Source organism: Macadamia integrifolia, chromosome 10 (genome assembly GCF_013358625.1).
Source record: "Macadamia integrifolia cultivar HAES 741 chromosome 10, SCU_Mint_v3, whole genome shotgun sequence".
Classification (NCBI taxonomy): domain Eukaryota; kingdom Viridiplantae; phylum Streptophyta; class Magnoliopsida; order Proteales; family Proteaceae; genus Macadamia; species Macadamia integrifolia.
Genome location: NC_056566.1, coordinates 27,679,131 through 27,692,016, shown reverse-complemented (window position 1 = coordinate 27,692,016; position 12,886 = coordinate 27,679,131). Strand labels below are relative to the sequence as shown.

Here is a 12,886-nt window from a genome sequence, read left to right as displayed (position 1 = left end):
TTAAATGGGATCAATTTCATGGATCCTTGCCCTCCAATCAACTCTGACAGAGGTCAAACTTGGGACAAAGCAAAAACTATATATGTCGTTCCCTATTATTTCTCTAATGGTCATTTTGGGTCTAACTTTAACCTTTTTAGTTATTTAAATTAGAATCATATCACTCCTCCTTACTAATGCATCCACATGTTCTTCTTGAATATGGTCAGCAAACGACTTCTTAAAAGCATATCATGGATTGGACAACTCTCAAATCAACTATAATATGGTCATTCCTTATTTTATCTTTTATAGTTTTGCTGCACATTTTATACATCATAGCTGATCATATGATTATCTTATAAAAAATTTCAACTTTAAAATAAGGGTAATTTACAATGCCACCCGCTAGAGAATGCCACAATTATAAGAACACCCCCTTCTGTTTCACCAAATTAGACTCATAATCACTGTTAAATTAAAATGACCATTATACCATTTTCACTAAAACTCATTTTAGCCCAATTCCTCTTCACCCCTACCTATTCTCACCTTCCCTACTCCCTCCAATCACCTACACTTGTCCCAATCTTCCCATCACCCTTTACTTGTTCCCATTTCAACAACAAAAAAGGGGCCACTTTCATCATTCTACATTATCCACCATTGCCATTTCCTCCTACTTTGTATGAGCATGAAGAGGACTTGCAAAAGCAAGAAATTAATCAAATTGACAAAAATGGCGGAAAGTGAGAGAAAAATTACTGTGATTATGTGAATTTACATTGTTGAGGGCTCCAAGGCACTTTGTGCAGCTAGAATAGGAAGAGGTCCGGCAATTCCACTCCAAGTTCTTCACGGCGGCGGTAGGTGTCGCGTTATGGTGAGAACAAAGGTTGAATGCAGTGGGACAACTTTTTTTTTTTTTGTTGGTTACCAAAAGATGCAAAACTCAAAAAAATATATCAATGGAGCATCCACTGCTTTTTGGTCATCCTTCTTCTCCTATGGAAGCGTCTTTTTTCCTCTTTTTATGCTTCAAAGAATTCATCTTCCACTTTTTATTTTTTTCACCTTCCTTTGCAAAATACTTATCATCATATTTATCTGCATTTACACCATAAATGTCTACCTTGGTGGAGATCCCAATCACATATGACTGGTTAACACAGTGTAGAGAAACACCATTGACCTTGAATGGCCCCATAACGAGAAGCAATCTAGATGGAAGCTGCTTAAGGAAAACAACTCTTTCCCCCTTAAACCTCCCAGCAAGGATGATCAAAATCGTTCCAAGAGTAATACTCTACCCAAGCTTAGTGGCCTATGGCTTGCGCTTGTTAACAAGCGGCTTCTTGACATCATCGCTGGGATAGAACTTGGGAGGCTTTTCTTCAGGTTTCGGTGCCGTCGGCTTGGCGTCATGTCTGGGGAAGACACCGCCGTTATTGGCCTTGATGGGAGTCCCTTTTTGTATAAATTCCTCAAACCCTTGACATCCCACAGAAACACAGTATTGCATCACAGGTTGCGTTTGGTTGAGGAATGTGGATGTTATGGCTCTCAAGTGACATTTGTAGCGAATTCACACGTCTGTTCCGCCTGATCATCAAAAGGTCTTATGGGTTGTAGTTCATTGTCGCCCGTCATCGATGCCGCTGTCGCTGCTCTGAATGATCTCTAGTGGTCAAAAAATTATAATTCAGGTGAAAGAAATATTAACTTATTGCAAGGGTATTTTAGATACTTCATATTTAATAAGGGTATTTTGGTATTTAAAATAAAATATAGTTGCTGACATCAGCATATGAGGTATATTATTTAATAGTGACAGACAGTAGGGGGTCTAAGTCTAATTTGATGAAATAGATGGGATGTTTTTATAATTGTGGTATTCTCCAAGGGATGGCGCTGTAAATTATCCTTAAAATAATATGTTGACCACACAGCTATTTGGTCGCACCCCTTTACTTCTTTTGACCTCTACCCTGATTCATGGCTCCAGCTCCACTACATAATTGGATACATTTTCCACGTTTCAGTGCGAGCCTTACCCAATACCCACTGGACCCAGCCAAACCTGGTGTCAAAACGGCACAAAAAGCACGAGGACGGGAATACCCGAATCCAGTTCTTTCTCATCTCTTACTCTCATCCGTAGCCCCTATCTAGAGTCTAGGGTTTACAATTTGGGATCACCGGAATCCGTTCGTTTACCATTCGACGTTTTCACAGGAGAGTTGTTTTCTGCATGAGAATCGTGGAGATGAGTTGTTTTTTTCTATTGGATTTCATCCATGAACCAGCGTAAGAGGTATGGCTTCTGTTCTGCAATTTTTTGGGATTCGTAATCGAATATACGGATTTTTTGTTCCGTTTCGCTTCGATCTCTCGCCATGACATCTGTGATAAACAATGAGCGTGAATTAGGTAGAAATTCCGATGTCGCCGCTGATCTGCCTCTCTATAGGGGTGAACATCGCGATGTAATTAGGGTTTCAGAAGCTACGCCTTCCATTGCTCGAATTGATGGAACTGAGTGTTTGACGGCGATGGCTGCTGGGACCGAGGATTATAGGGTATTTCCTGAACTTGCTTTTGGAGAAATGGATGCTAAAGCTGAAATCAGGTTTCCAGATGGAGAGGTATGTGATTTGGATTCAGATGGTGGAAATGTTGATTCGGTAGCAGAACATGTGGAGCCGGAGAAGGTGAGATGCGTAGAAGCTAGTGTGTCGCCGGAGATTGATTCCAGACAAGTAGTTGAAACAATGGTTTCTAGGGCTTCCGTTCAAACTGAGGTCCAGCCGTTGTGCACGGAAAACTTTGCTTATGACTTTCAAGAGACAACGATGGAGGATGCGACGACGAGCGGTGGAGTGATACCTGAGGTTTCTTTTGGAGAAACGAGAAGAGATGCGGAAGCAACCGTTGAGGCCATTGGCTCTGATTTTGATTCTTTATATTCTAAGGTGGATGAGAATTATGCTCATGAGTTGCCAGAGGCGGTGGGCGCAGAAACAGCTAGGGCATTGAGATTTGGATTTAACATAGGGGACATGGTTTGGGGAAAAGTCAAGTCTCATCCAATGTGGCCTGGACAAATCTATAATGATGCATTTGCGTCTCCTTCCGTTCGTCGGTCAAAAAGGGAGGATCATATTTTGGTGGCTTTCTTTGGTGACAGCAGTTATGGATGGTTTGACCCAGCTGATCTTGTCCCTTTTGAGTCTCACTATGCAGAGAAATCACGACAGACAAACTCTCGGAATTTCTTGAGGGCCGTTGAGGAGGCTGTTGATGAGGCCAGCAGGAGGAAAGCTCTTGGGTTGTCTTGCTATTGTCGGAGTCCATTCAATTTTCGGCCGACAAATGTTAAGGGGTACTTTGCCGTCAATGTAGCCGGCTATGAGCCTGGTGGAGTTTATTCAGTGAAGCAAATTAAGATGGCAAGAGATAACTTCCAGCCAGCTGCGATGCTTTCATTTGTTCTGCAAATGGCATTGACGCCTCGGAGTAGTGAACATAAGGGCATTTACTGGATCAAGGATAAGGCTACTGTTCTAGCTTACCGGAAGGCAGTGTATGAAGAGTATGATGAAACCTATGCTCAGGCATTTGGATACCAAACATCACGACCTTCTCGTGATTCAATGGGGGTATTAGATCAACCTGAGAAATTTCTATTTCGAGGTATTAGTTAGTTCATCTACTAGTTTTTGCAAATTTTGTTTGCTTGAATATCTCTTATTTTTTGTTTAAAATTCTTTAATGTGGAATCATGAGCTGTATTTCATCAATTTGCACTTTTCAATGGTTTTCATGTTAGAGTTGTTCTGAGTCTGCTATTTGTTTTCAAATGGTGTGTTAATGTTTTACTAGACTGTGCATGGAACATTGACATATTCTTTTTTTTGGGCATGATGTAATGTATCATTTTTACATTGTATTAAAACTTAATATCTCTGTATTTGTTATGTATTTAATGTTAACCTTGCCTACTATGTTAGATGAAACTGAGCCACATTAACTGAACTTTCAGGCCGACTGACTTCGATTGTCTTGTATTTATGAATATTATTATATAAAAATTGCGATATCAGAATAGCACTTTCTTGTTTGGAAATTTTAGATGCTCTGGAACTGTGTAACAAATGAAGGTTAACATTGTGAAAAATTTTCAGCAGACTTGGCACTAAATATCAAATTGTGCTATTTCTGGTTTCTATATTTAGTGTTCACCTGCAAGAGTCAGTTTTCTTCAATCTTCTCTTGATATTTACTTGGAATTGTGGTGGCCTATTCTTTAATTTGCTATTGGAAGTCAAGATAGTAATCGGAACTTGTTCTGGACCTGCTCATCCTTTCCATCAACACTATTCTGTACTTTGCTCTTGTGTCGGTAACTTCTTCTGCATTTTTTATTCCTCATTCCATCAACATGATTTTGCTTGAGCTAAGTTACCCTTTTACATCTGGCCGTTACATCTCTCTTTGTAATCTTATTCTTTTGACTGCTCCTTCCTTCCTGTGGGCCCTGAATTTTTTCGTCTTAAATGGGAAATCTTTTGGCAGATTGCTGTCCAAACCATAATGCCTGCATTTTAAAATGTGACCATGTCAGAATTGACACCGTATTTTGTTTAACATGGAAGTACCTAGTGACTTTGATCATTTTTTAACTTAAAACTTCACTCTGGTATGTTCTTCAGATTAATTGGATATTGGATTCGATGATGGATGCAAATTTAACCTTCTCAATTTTAATTATCTTTGATTTGCCTTCTTAAACCATACCTTTCCCATTCCTAGATGGATATATCTGCGCTTCTTATGTCCACGTATATCTGTGCTTCTTATGTCCTTTCAGGGGTGGTGCATCTCAAGGGTTTGTCTGATACATTTAACAACGCCTTCCTATTTCAACCCCATAGTGATCGTGTCACTCTTTGACCTTCATTGCACCGCCAATATATATTGGCATATTTGTTCATTCTGTAGTGTTGGGGAAATGTGCCAATGAAGGAAGGCTCTTAACACATTTGAACGCTGTGGGTTATGAGGATGAGGATATGATGTTTACAGATATAGGTCAGAAATAATGACAATAAGCAATTAAATGCAAAATTTTGAACTGAAAGGAAATAAGAAAATGAAGACGACTTTTATGAAATATAGGGCTGAGTGGGAAACATAAATGTCAAATGGATACAAAATCACATGGAATTTGAACAAGGCAATTTGTGGAAGAATACATGCACTAGTTGGATATCAGTTAAACTGGAGATTGAGTCAGATTGATACTTTTAAAGAAAATCAACCATTGCTATTATAGGAAACTATTTAATGGTTGTATGTTGATAAGCTTATTTTTATGGCCACCTAAATCTGCCGCATGGAAAATTGATGTGGCAATTTGGATTGAAGTTTGTTGTTTTGAAGCAAGGTAACTGTGCTGTTGGTTCCAGGTAAGTTTATGTTGGTTATGATGGAATTTAGTTAGCTTTAGACGAATTTCATATGTTTGAACTATGAACTCTCACTTTAACGTAGTTTTTGGAAGGTTGTTTTGTTGTTTTAGCAGCCTAGAAAAGATGGCTCACAAATAATAAATAAGCTTGTTAGTTGTTGAACTTTTTCTATTTAAGAAGGTTAAGTGAAGTGCTTCTATCCAGGAACAATCAGCACCAACGTTTCTGGTTTGATGTTTGTGGTCTGTAACTAAGGTCTGGTGGTGAACAATCTGATGACCATGCTGACCAAGTATTAAAGTATCGGTTGCCGTATCGGTTGGCCAAAATTAAAATACGTATCGGAGCGTATCGTATTGGAGATATGCTAAGATACACACACAAATGGATAGGGAACACTTTTTTATATACTTTTGCATAAAAAAATATTAAAAAAAGCTATATATAACATGTATTGTGTATAAACACTAAAATAAATGGTATCACACTGATCGACAAGTATATTCAGTTCAAAATGTTCAAAATGATGAGGTTTCTTACAGTTTTTGTTAGTCTCATTGCCATTGCCATTGCCATTGCCATTGTCATTGTGATGAGTGCTATAAAGAGTGCCGTGTTGGTTCATATTCATAGGTTGGAGGGGCTTCTTCTTAAATAGGCACTACTAAGATCATGTTGTGCACTTGTCGAACATAGGCACAATATTTACCCTAGTCGAAATATTTATTTTAGTGGGATTCCCATTCATGGTAAAACATTCTGTATTGCTCTAGAGTGGCCAATGTTGGTCCTGCATAAGGCCCATATCCATAGCTTGAAGAAGCACCTGAAGATATATGTTGTCCATGTGTGGATGAGGCACCAGTGTCATCCGAACTAATGCTCATTGACTCCATGCTACTCTTCAACACATCACAATCACTTGGATTGTGGGTACACCTACCCCTCTGATCAAGACTTTTGTTGTGTGTGAGCACCATGATCAGTATCTTGGGTTGCATGTGTAAACGCACCCTCTTCTGTGAAATGTACCTGTCCATAAGTTTGTCCTCCACCACTACCAACACTAACACCAACACCACCAACACCACCACTGCCATCACCATCACTGTCACTAGACTCATCACCACCACCATCATCATCATCATCATCATCATCGACACGATCTTTGGTTTGATCATCATCACTTTCTGGTTGAGTTATAGTATATGCAGCATCGACCTCGTCTTCTTGATATCGCCATCATTGGAGCTATGATCATCCTCTTGTTTATGCAGATTAATCACCAAAATAGGTTTATTTTATTAGGAATAAGCCTAGGGTTGGGTTCCATACACGTTGGGCCTTTGATCCCATGTGTTTTGATTGTAATAGACCACTTTTATGATTCTAAAAGAGGGGCTCTAAGGCTGAGTACGAGATTACTAGTTAGTTTCCATTTTCATTAGTTTCCTTTTTAGTTGAGTTTGATTTGAGTTATATTTGTTTCCTTAAGAGTCAAGTTATTAATTGAGTCAAGTCATTAGTAGTTAGTTTCCTTTTTCAACTAGTTTCTAATTTCAGTTTTAAATTACTATTTGTATTAGGAGAATATTTGGTTTCCTTTTTGAGGAGCCTTCTATTTTGTAATTCCCTCCCCCATCAACATTATAAATAAAGAAAAGAAGGCTCTTAAAGCTGAGATGATTTGATAAAAAAATTAATGGCTGTTGTTATTGTCTTCTTCATGAAGAGTTGTCTTGTGTTTGATCAAGGTTGAAGGAATTGGTGTTTGATCCAATTGACTCTTTGCGGTGTGAAGCCCAAGAGGTTCCTTTCAAGTGTTTCTTTTTCTTCTTTGAGCTATTTTTCTCATCCATTCTCGAGTATTCAAGGGGTTAAGTTGCTGGTCTGCTTCACAGGTATTTAAGTTTCATTCCCTTACCTGTTCTGTCTAGCGATAGAGAGTTCTGTGAAGAATTCTCAGATTCTGTCCAGGCCTATTTCTCTGTCCGTTTGGTTTGAAATTTTGACCAGAGATTCCTCTCACCTAGGGAAGAACTCGATCCACACTGGGATTTATTCTGATCAGTGGTTTGCAAGATATATGAAATCACAATAATTCTGTCCTGTAGTGCTAGCGATTCTGTTTTTAGACCTGAAACAGAGATCGGTTAATTGGACCTGCTCCCCTTTAATTATATGAAGTCTGATATGTGCGTTGAGTGACTTTTGGGCTTAATTTTCTGTACCCTAGCTACCCTATTTATCTAGTCCTATTCTAGTCTCAAAAACCCTTGATTACTGGGCTCGATAGACTTGGTTTCAGATCTGATTTTAATTTGTGTTGCTGTTATTGGTTGTTCTTTGTTTAAAAGTTCCTGCTGTTGAGACTTGGTTAGACTCCCTATCTTAGTCTACATTACTTGTATATCTGATGATGCTTGTGTTTCATCATCAAGTGGCAAATCTTCATTTATCTCTTTAATGTCCTCTATAAACGGATCAGGTGTGGTTTCTCATCGATCTTAAAATAATTTATCCATCACCAAAACCTTTTTAGTGTCCTCAGTTCATCCCCTAATTGGATCTTCATCTACGAGTATGTGGGTGATGTCAATTGGGTTGACATCAATATCATCTCCTGATCTCTCCAACTTTAAGTGTTCATCTTCAATTTCATGTTGTAGTGCACATACGTTAGCTTTTTCAGCTTCTTATAACTTGGACGATTTCAAGGTTTGGTGTGTATCAATCCGAACGTACTCCAGTTACGTTTATAGCCACTTGAGGATGCCGTGCATGATAATATTTTCATTGCGATTGGCCTTAAGTTTGGGGTGCTCCTCCTATAGTTGAGCCGCCAATCAGCTGCACAAGGATAATTGCAACTTTAAGAGTTTGCAATAAATTTGAAATATAAGGATAACTCATTAAACCTAAATTACCAGGATGTTGTCTTCCTCTAGCACATATAGCTAAATGATTAGCAAACCCATGAGTGGCATCCCGGAAGTACTTTACCTATAGAGATATTAAAATATTAATATTCCTGCCACTTAATGTATTAAATATTAACCAATATGTAAGATTAGTAGATTACTAACCTTTTTAACCGCATCTTTGGTCGCATCAAGATTATGAGCTAATTTGTTTATAGCATCATTCAAGTATTGTATTAAATCACTTCTAAACCTTAAATTGAATGTGTCGTGATAATTTATAGTGCCACCCCCTAGAGATGCCGGTATTATATGAACACTCCCTCACTTTCACCAAATTAGACTCAGACCTCTTACCGTCAGCCTCTATTAAGTGATGCTATGAAATGACACTTTAACCCTTATGAGTAAAACACCCTTATGTTATTATCCCAAAAATACCCCTTACTTCACCTATATACCATTTCATTCTCTCCGTGTCACTTTCTCTTCTTCTATTCTTCTCTCCCTACCTGCGACTTGTGATTTCGATGAGTTCACCACGACTTCTTCGGATTCTTCTTTATGCCACCTTATAAAGGTGTTAGTAAAGAGTTCAATTGTGTCCCCTTCCCCCAGCCCCCAGCCCCCAGCCCCCAGCCCCCAACCCTTCTGGTTTGAGTGTAAATAATGCAAAGTTTTTGAGGTTGGGATTGAGATTGAGTTGCTGCTTACTGGGGTTAGAGGTGGTGATCATGGCGATGCCCTTGAAATCGCAGGAGCCTTGAGCTTTCCCTTCTGACAATAGCTATCGAAGGCATAAGAAGCATGGCTCTTCACATTGTTGGGTCGTAACAATCCTACCCATGTTGTATCTCCGAGCAATTTGCCTTCCTGGGCCCACACGCCCAATCCAATGATGCTTGCAACATCTTTTTATCCACTCCATCCATGGCCACAAGTAAGTCTGGTTCATCGTATCATTCCCCAAGAAATTCCCATTACCCAAAAATTGCAGTAGGTAAACCGCTGTCCCATTCCTGTAGAAAGCCCCCAATTCGCCTCTGTCGCCGGCGGTGCCCTTTGGTTCTCGTTGAATAGCTTGTATGTGAAGGCACTTGAGGTTATTTCTGGGTGTAGAGGTGTTCTACTGCGGTCATTCACGTGCTTGATCAGATTCGAACTGTTAGTGTTCCCCTGGACGATTCTGTAACTTGCTTCCCCGATCACATTCTTGTTGAAAAATCCACGCGTCGCGATCTCTAGCTCTCTTAATGCATACCACTGACCGCATCCGATATTTGGATTCCCGATAGATACAACCAACAATGATCCCTGACTCCCGCCAGAAACGTTAGTCTCTGTGCTCCGAATCCTAGTCTCAGTTGACTCACCTGCATCTGCATGAATGAAATCTTTGTCTTCTCTCTCCTTATTCTCTGTACCACCGATCTTTCCATTCCCCGTTCGATCTGAAGCTTTTATCACAACAATGTCCTTAGAGAGGATCGGAATCAGAGCTGAGGTGAAGGAATCTCTGCTGTCGCCGTTGCCGTCAAGGAGCTAATAAGAATCAGAGATGGATAAATCCATTTGTTTTTTATATAGAACATCATCAAGAGTTGAGGATCCCTGAGGAACGTTCTTCCGCCGTAGTCGCTGGAAGGGGGTTCGTAGCTGCTGATCTGAAAAGCCCTGAGGAACGTTCTTCTGTTGTAGTCGTCGTCGCTGGAAGGGTTGGGGTGAAATCGATTTGGGGACTACAAATAATGAGGGTAATTTCGGTACTTCATTATTTTTAAAGGCAAAATGGTATTTAGGAAAAAGAAAAGAATTGCTGATGTCAATATTCTTGGTATATTCTGTAACAGAGACTGACGATAGGGGGTCTGAGTCTAATTTGGTGAAAGAGAGGTGTTCCTATAATAGTGACATTCTCCAGGGGTGGCACTGTAAATTACCCTATTATTTATTGTTAATGATTGAGCATATTAAATTACTAATAAAGTCACTTATAAATTTACTTGAGAAATTACCTGCCCGATGAATTATTAAATCAACATATTTTCCCATCGGTGATTTATGATCTTAAAAAATGCTTTGCATGAATTTGGGTTGTCATCTTGTATCTTCTTGACAAGTTCGATACAATGCATTATCTTTCCCATAGTCTGTGCTTTATCCCCATCAACTGCTCTAAGAATCACAAAGAGTGGTAGCATAATCTTAGTAAGTCAAGACATATTTTCCCAAAACTTTGTTGAGGTGATTAGGTCTTGAACAATTTTTTCAATTTCAGTGTTTGTATATCTACTAGTGAACCACTCAGTAGAGGTAAATGACTTAACCTACCTTTCATTCCGGTTTTCAAGACTATCAAATGCAATATAATTTGTCGCAAATCATGTTGCTGCCGGCCTCACCAAGTCACATTTTGTGTACTTTCTAATCAATGCCAACACTCAGTTGTGATTGTGGATGAAGTTGGTGATCATCTTGGCATCAAAAACCATCTTGTGCTTTTTGTTCATTTCACCAATGTTCTTGAACATCAAAGCAATACAATGGGCTACATAAGGTGTCCAATATAGGGTGGAATATTTCAACATAAGTAAGATACCGACCTTTTTGAAATTTGCAGCCTTATCAGTTACCATCTAAATGACATTTTTGGCCCTATGTGCTACACAACTTGATCCATTAATTTAAACAAATACATTGCATGTACCGACCTTTTTGAAATTTGCAGCATTATCAGCTACCATCTAGACGCCATTTTTTGGCCCTATGTTATGCACAACTTGATCCATTAATTTAAACAAATACATTGCATCATTGATATCTGAGGATGCTTTGAAAGACTTATGAAATATTGTTTTTCCATTATAATATACGAGGAAATTGATGATGGACATCCTCGTTGGTCTACTCCAACCATCATACATAATGGTCACTCCATATTCAGGCCACTTGTATTTAAACTTTTCAATATATTCATCCATCTCATTCACAATAGCATTTAAGTATGACCCTACAATTTCATGAGGTGTGGGTGGCTTCACATTTTTTCGACATGGCTGTATCTCCTTAGCCATAACCTTGAAGTATAGATCTTTACAACTGGAATCATAGGACTATAGAACCACCTAGAGATTGCTTTCCTAATTTTTTTGGTCAATGTCCTTGGTTGAAAACTCTCTTCAATCCTTTGTTGCCTTTCATATTGCTCTTTATATGGTGTATGTCTCATATCTCTAATATTTGAGCTCCTTTTCCCCTTGCCCTTACCAGTTCTTGAAAATTTGTCAAACATACCCTTCACATTGTCTGCAATAGTATCCAAGTCTTTGCCATTATCAACACTTGGACGACTTGAAGAGCCAACACCTTGCTCATGAATCATTGGGCCACCACGTGTTGGTCTTACAGATTGATTTATTCTCAAGTGTTCTGTTGTCCATTCTTTTTCTCTTGCTTCCTCCTTCGACATATGTGTCGCTTGTGCAAACTGCTGATCTTCATCTTCTCCCTCCATATCGGATCATTCATAATTCTCATGATCCCTTAGATTCTCAACCAACCTATCGTTACGCTCTATCTCTACTTCCCCTTAAGTGCTTCTTCATTGCTTTGTTTACATCAATGGGGCACTTTGTACACGTGGCAACATTAGAAAACCCTCATGCCAAATGTTGTTTATGTTTGGTAATTCCCTCTCCTAGGTGGATGGCCTCACAGTAGTTGCATTTTGTCCACAACCTATTTACCATTCAATTTCTCGGCTGGATCTCGTCCAATGTCCCAGCCCCGTCCTTTAGGCGTCATTTTTCTACAAAGATACATAATGAAACCTTCACTTAGTTTAGAAAAAAAATGTGCATATAAGTGCAAATCATGGTCATTGATTTAGTAAATGATAATATTTTTTTTTTTTGAACTAAAATGAAATGAATTTAAAAAAAAAAAAAAGATTTTTTTTTGTATTTTTCCTAATTTAAAAAAGATTGAAATCCTCACTTCCCCCCCCTCCAAAAAGTGTGCATCTAAGTTCAAATCATGGTTGATTTAGTAAATAATAACATTTGTTTTGAACGAGAATTGATTGAATAAAAAAAAGGTTTTTGGTATTTTTCCTAATTTAGAAACGCTTGAAAGCCTCACTTTTTCCAAAAAGAGTGTGCATCTTAGTTCAAATCATGGCCATTGATTTAGTAAATTATATTTTTTTAAAATTAAAATGAACTGAATTTTTCAAAAAAGAAGAATTTTTTTAGTATTTTTCTTAATTTTCAGAATTATAAAAAATAATAAATACAAACATTTGAGAAAAATTAATTTTTTTTGACTCAAGTTGTGGATTAATTGTTTGTAAGTAACATGTAAAAAATTCACACATTGTGGACTAATAATATTGAATAGATCTAAGAAATAAAAAAAAAAAAGAATTGAAAACCTCACTTATTTGGGAAAAAAATGTGCATTTAATTTCAAATCATGAGTTATGTATTTAGTAAATTACAACAGTATTTTTAAAAC

General features: G+C 38.2%; 1 protein-coding gene and 1 pseudogene across 1 annotated transcript; one reads left to right on the top strand and one right to left on the bottom strand.

Moving 5' to 3' along the window:
- LOC122092348 lies at positions 1-1,501 on the bottom strand (annotated as a pseudogene).
- Positions 1,502-2,033: 532 nt separating this feature from the next.
- LOC122090974 lies at positions 2,034-3,983 on the top strand. The gene is made up of 2 exons (XM_042660753.1): positions 2,034-2,293; positions 2,410-3,983. The coding sequence occupies exon 2, from the start codon at positions 2,532-2,534 to the stop codon at positions 3,681-3,683; it is 1,152 nt and encodes a 383-aa protein (XP_042516687.1). The 5' UTR covers positions 2,034-2,293; positions 2,410-2,531; the 3' UTR covers positions 3,684-3,983.
- Positions 3,984-12,886: the final 8,903 nt, after the last annotated feature.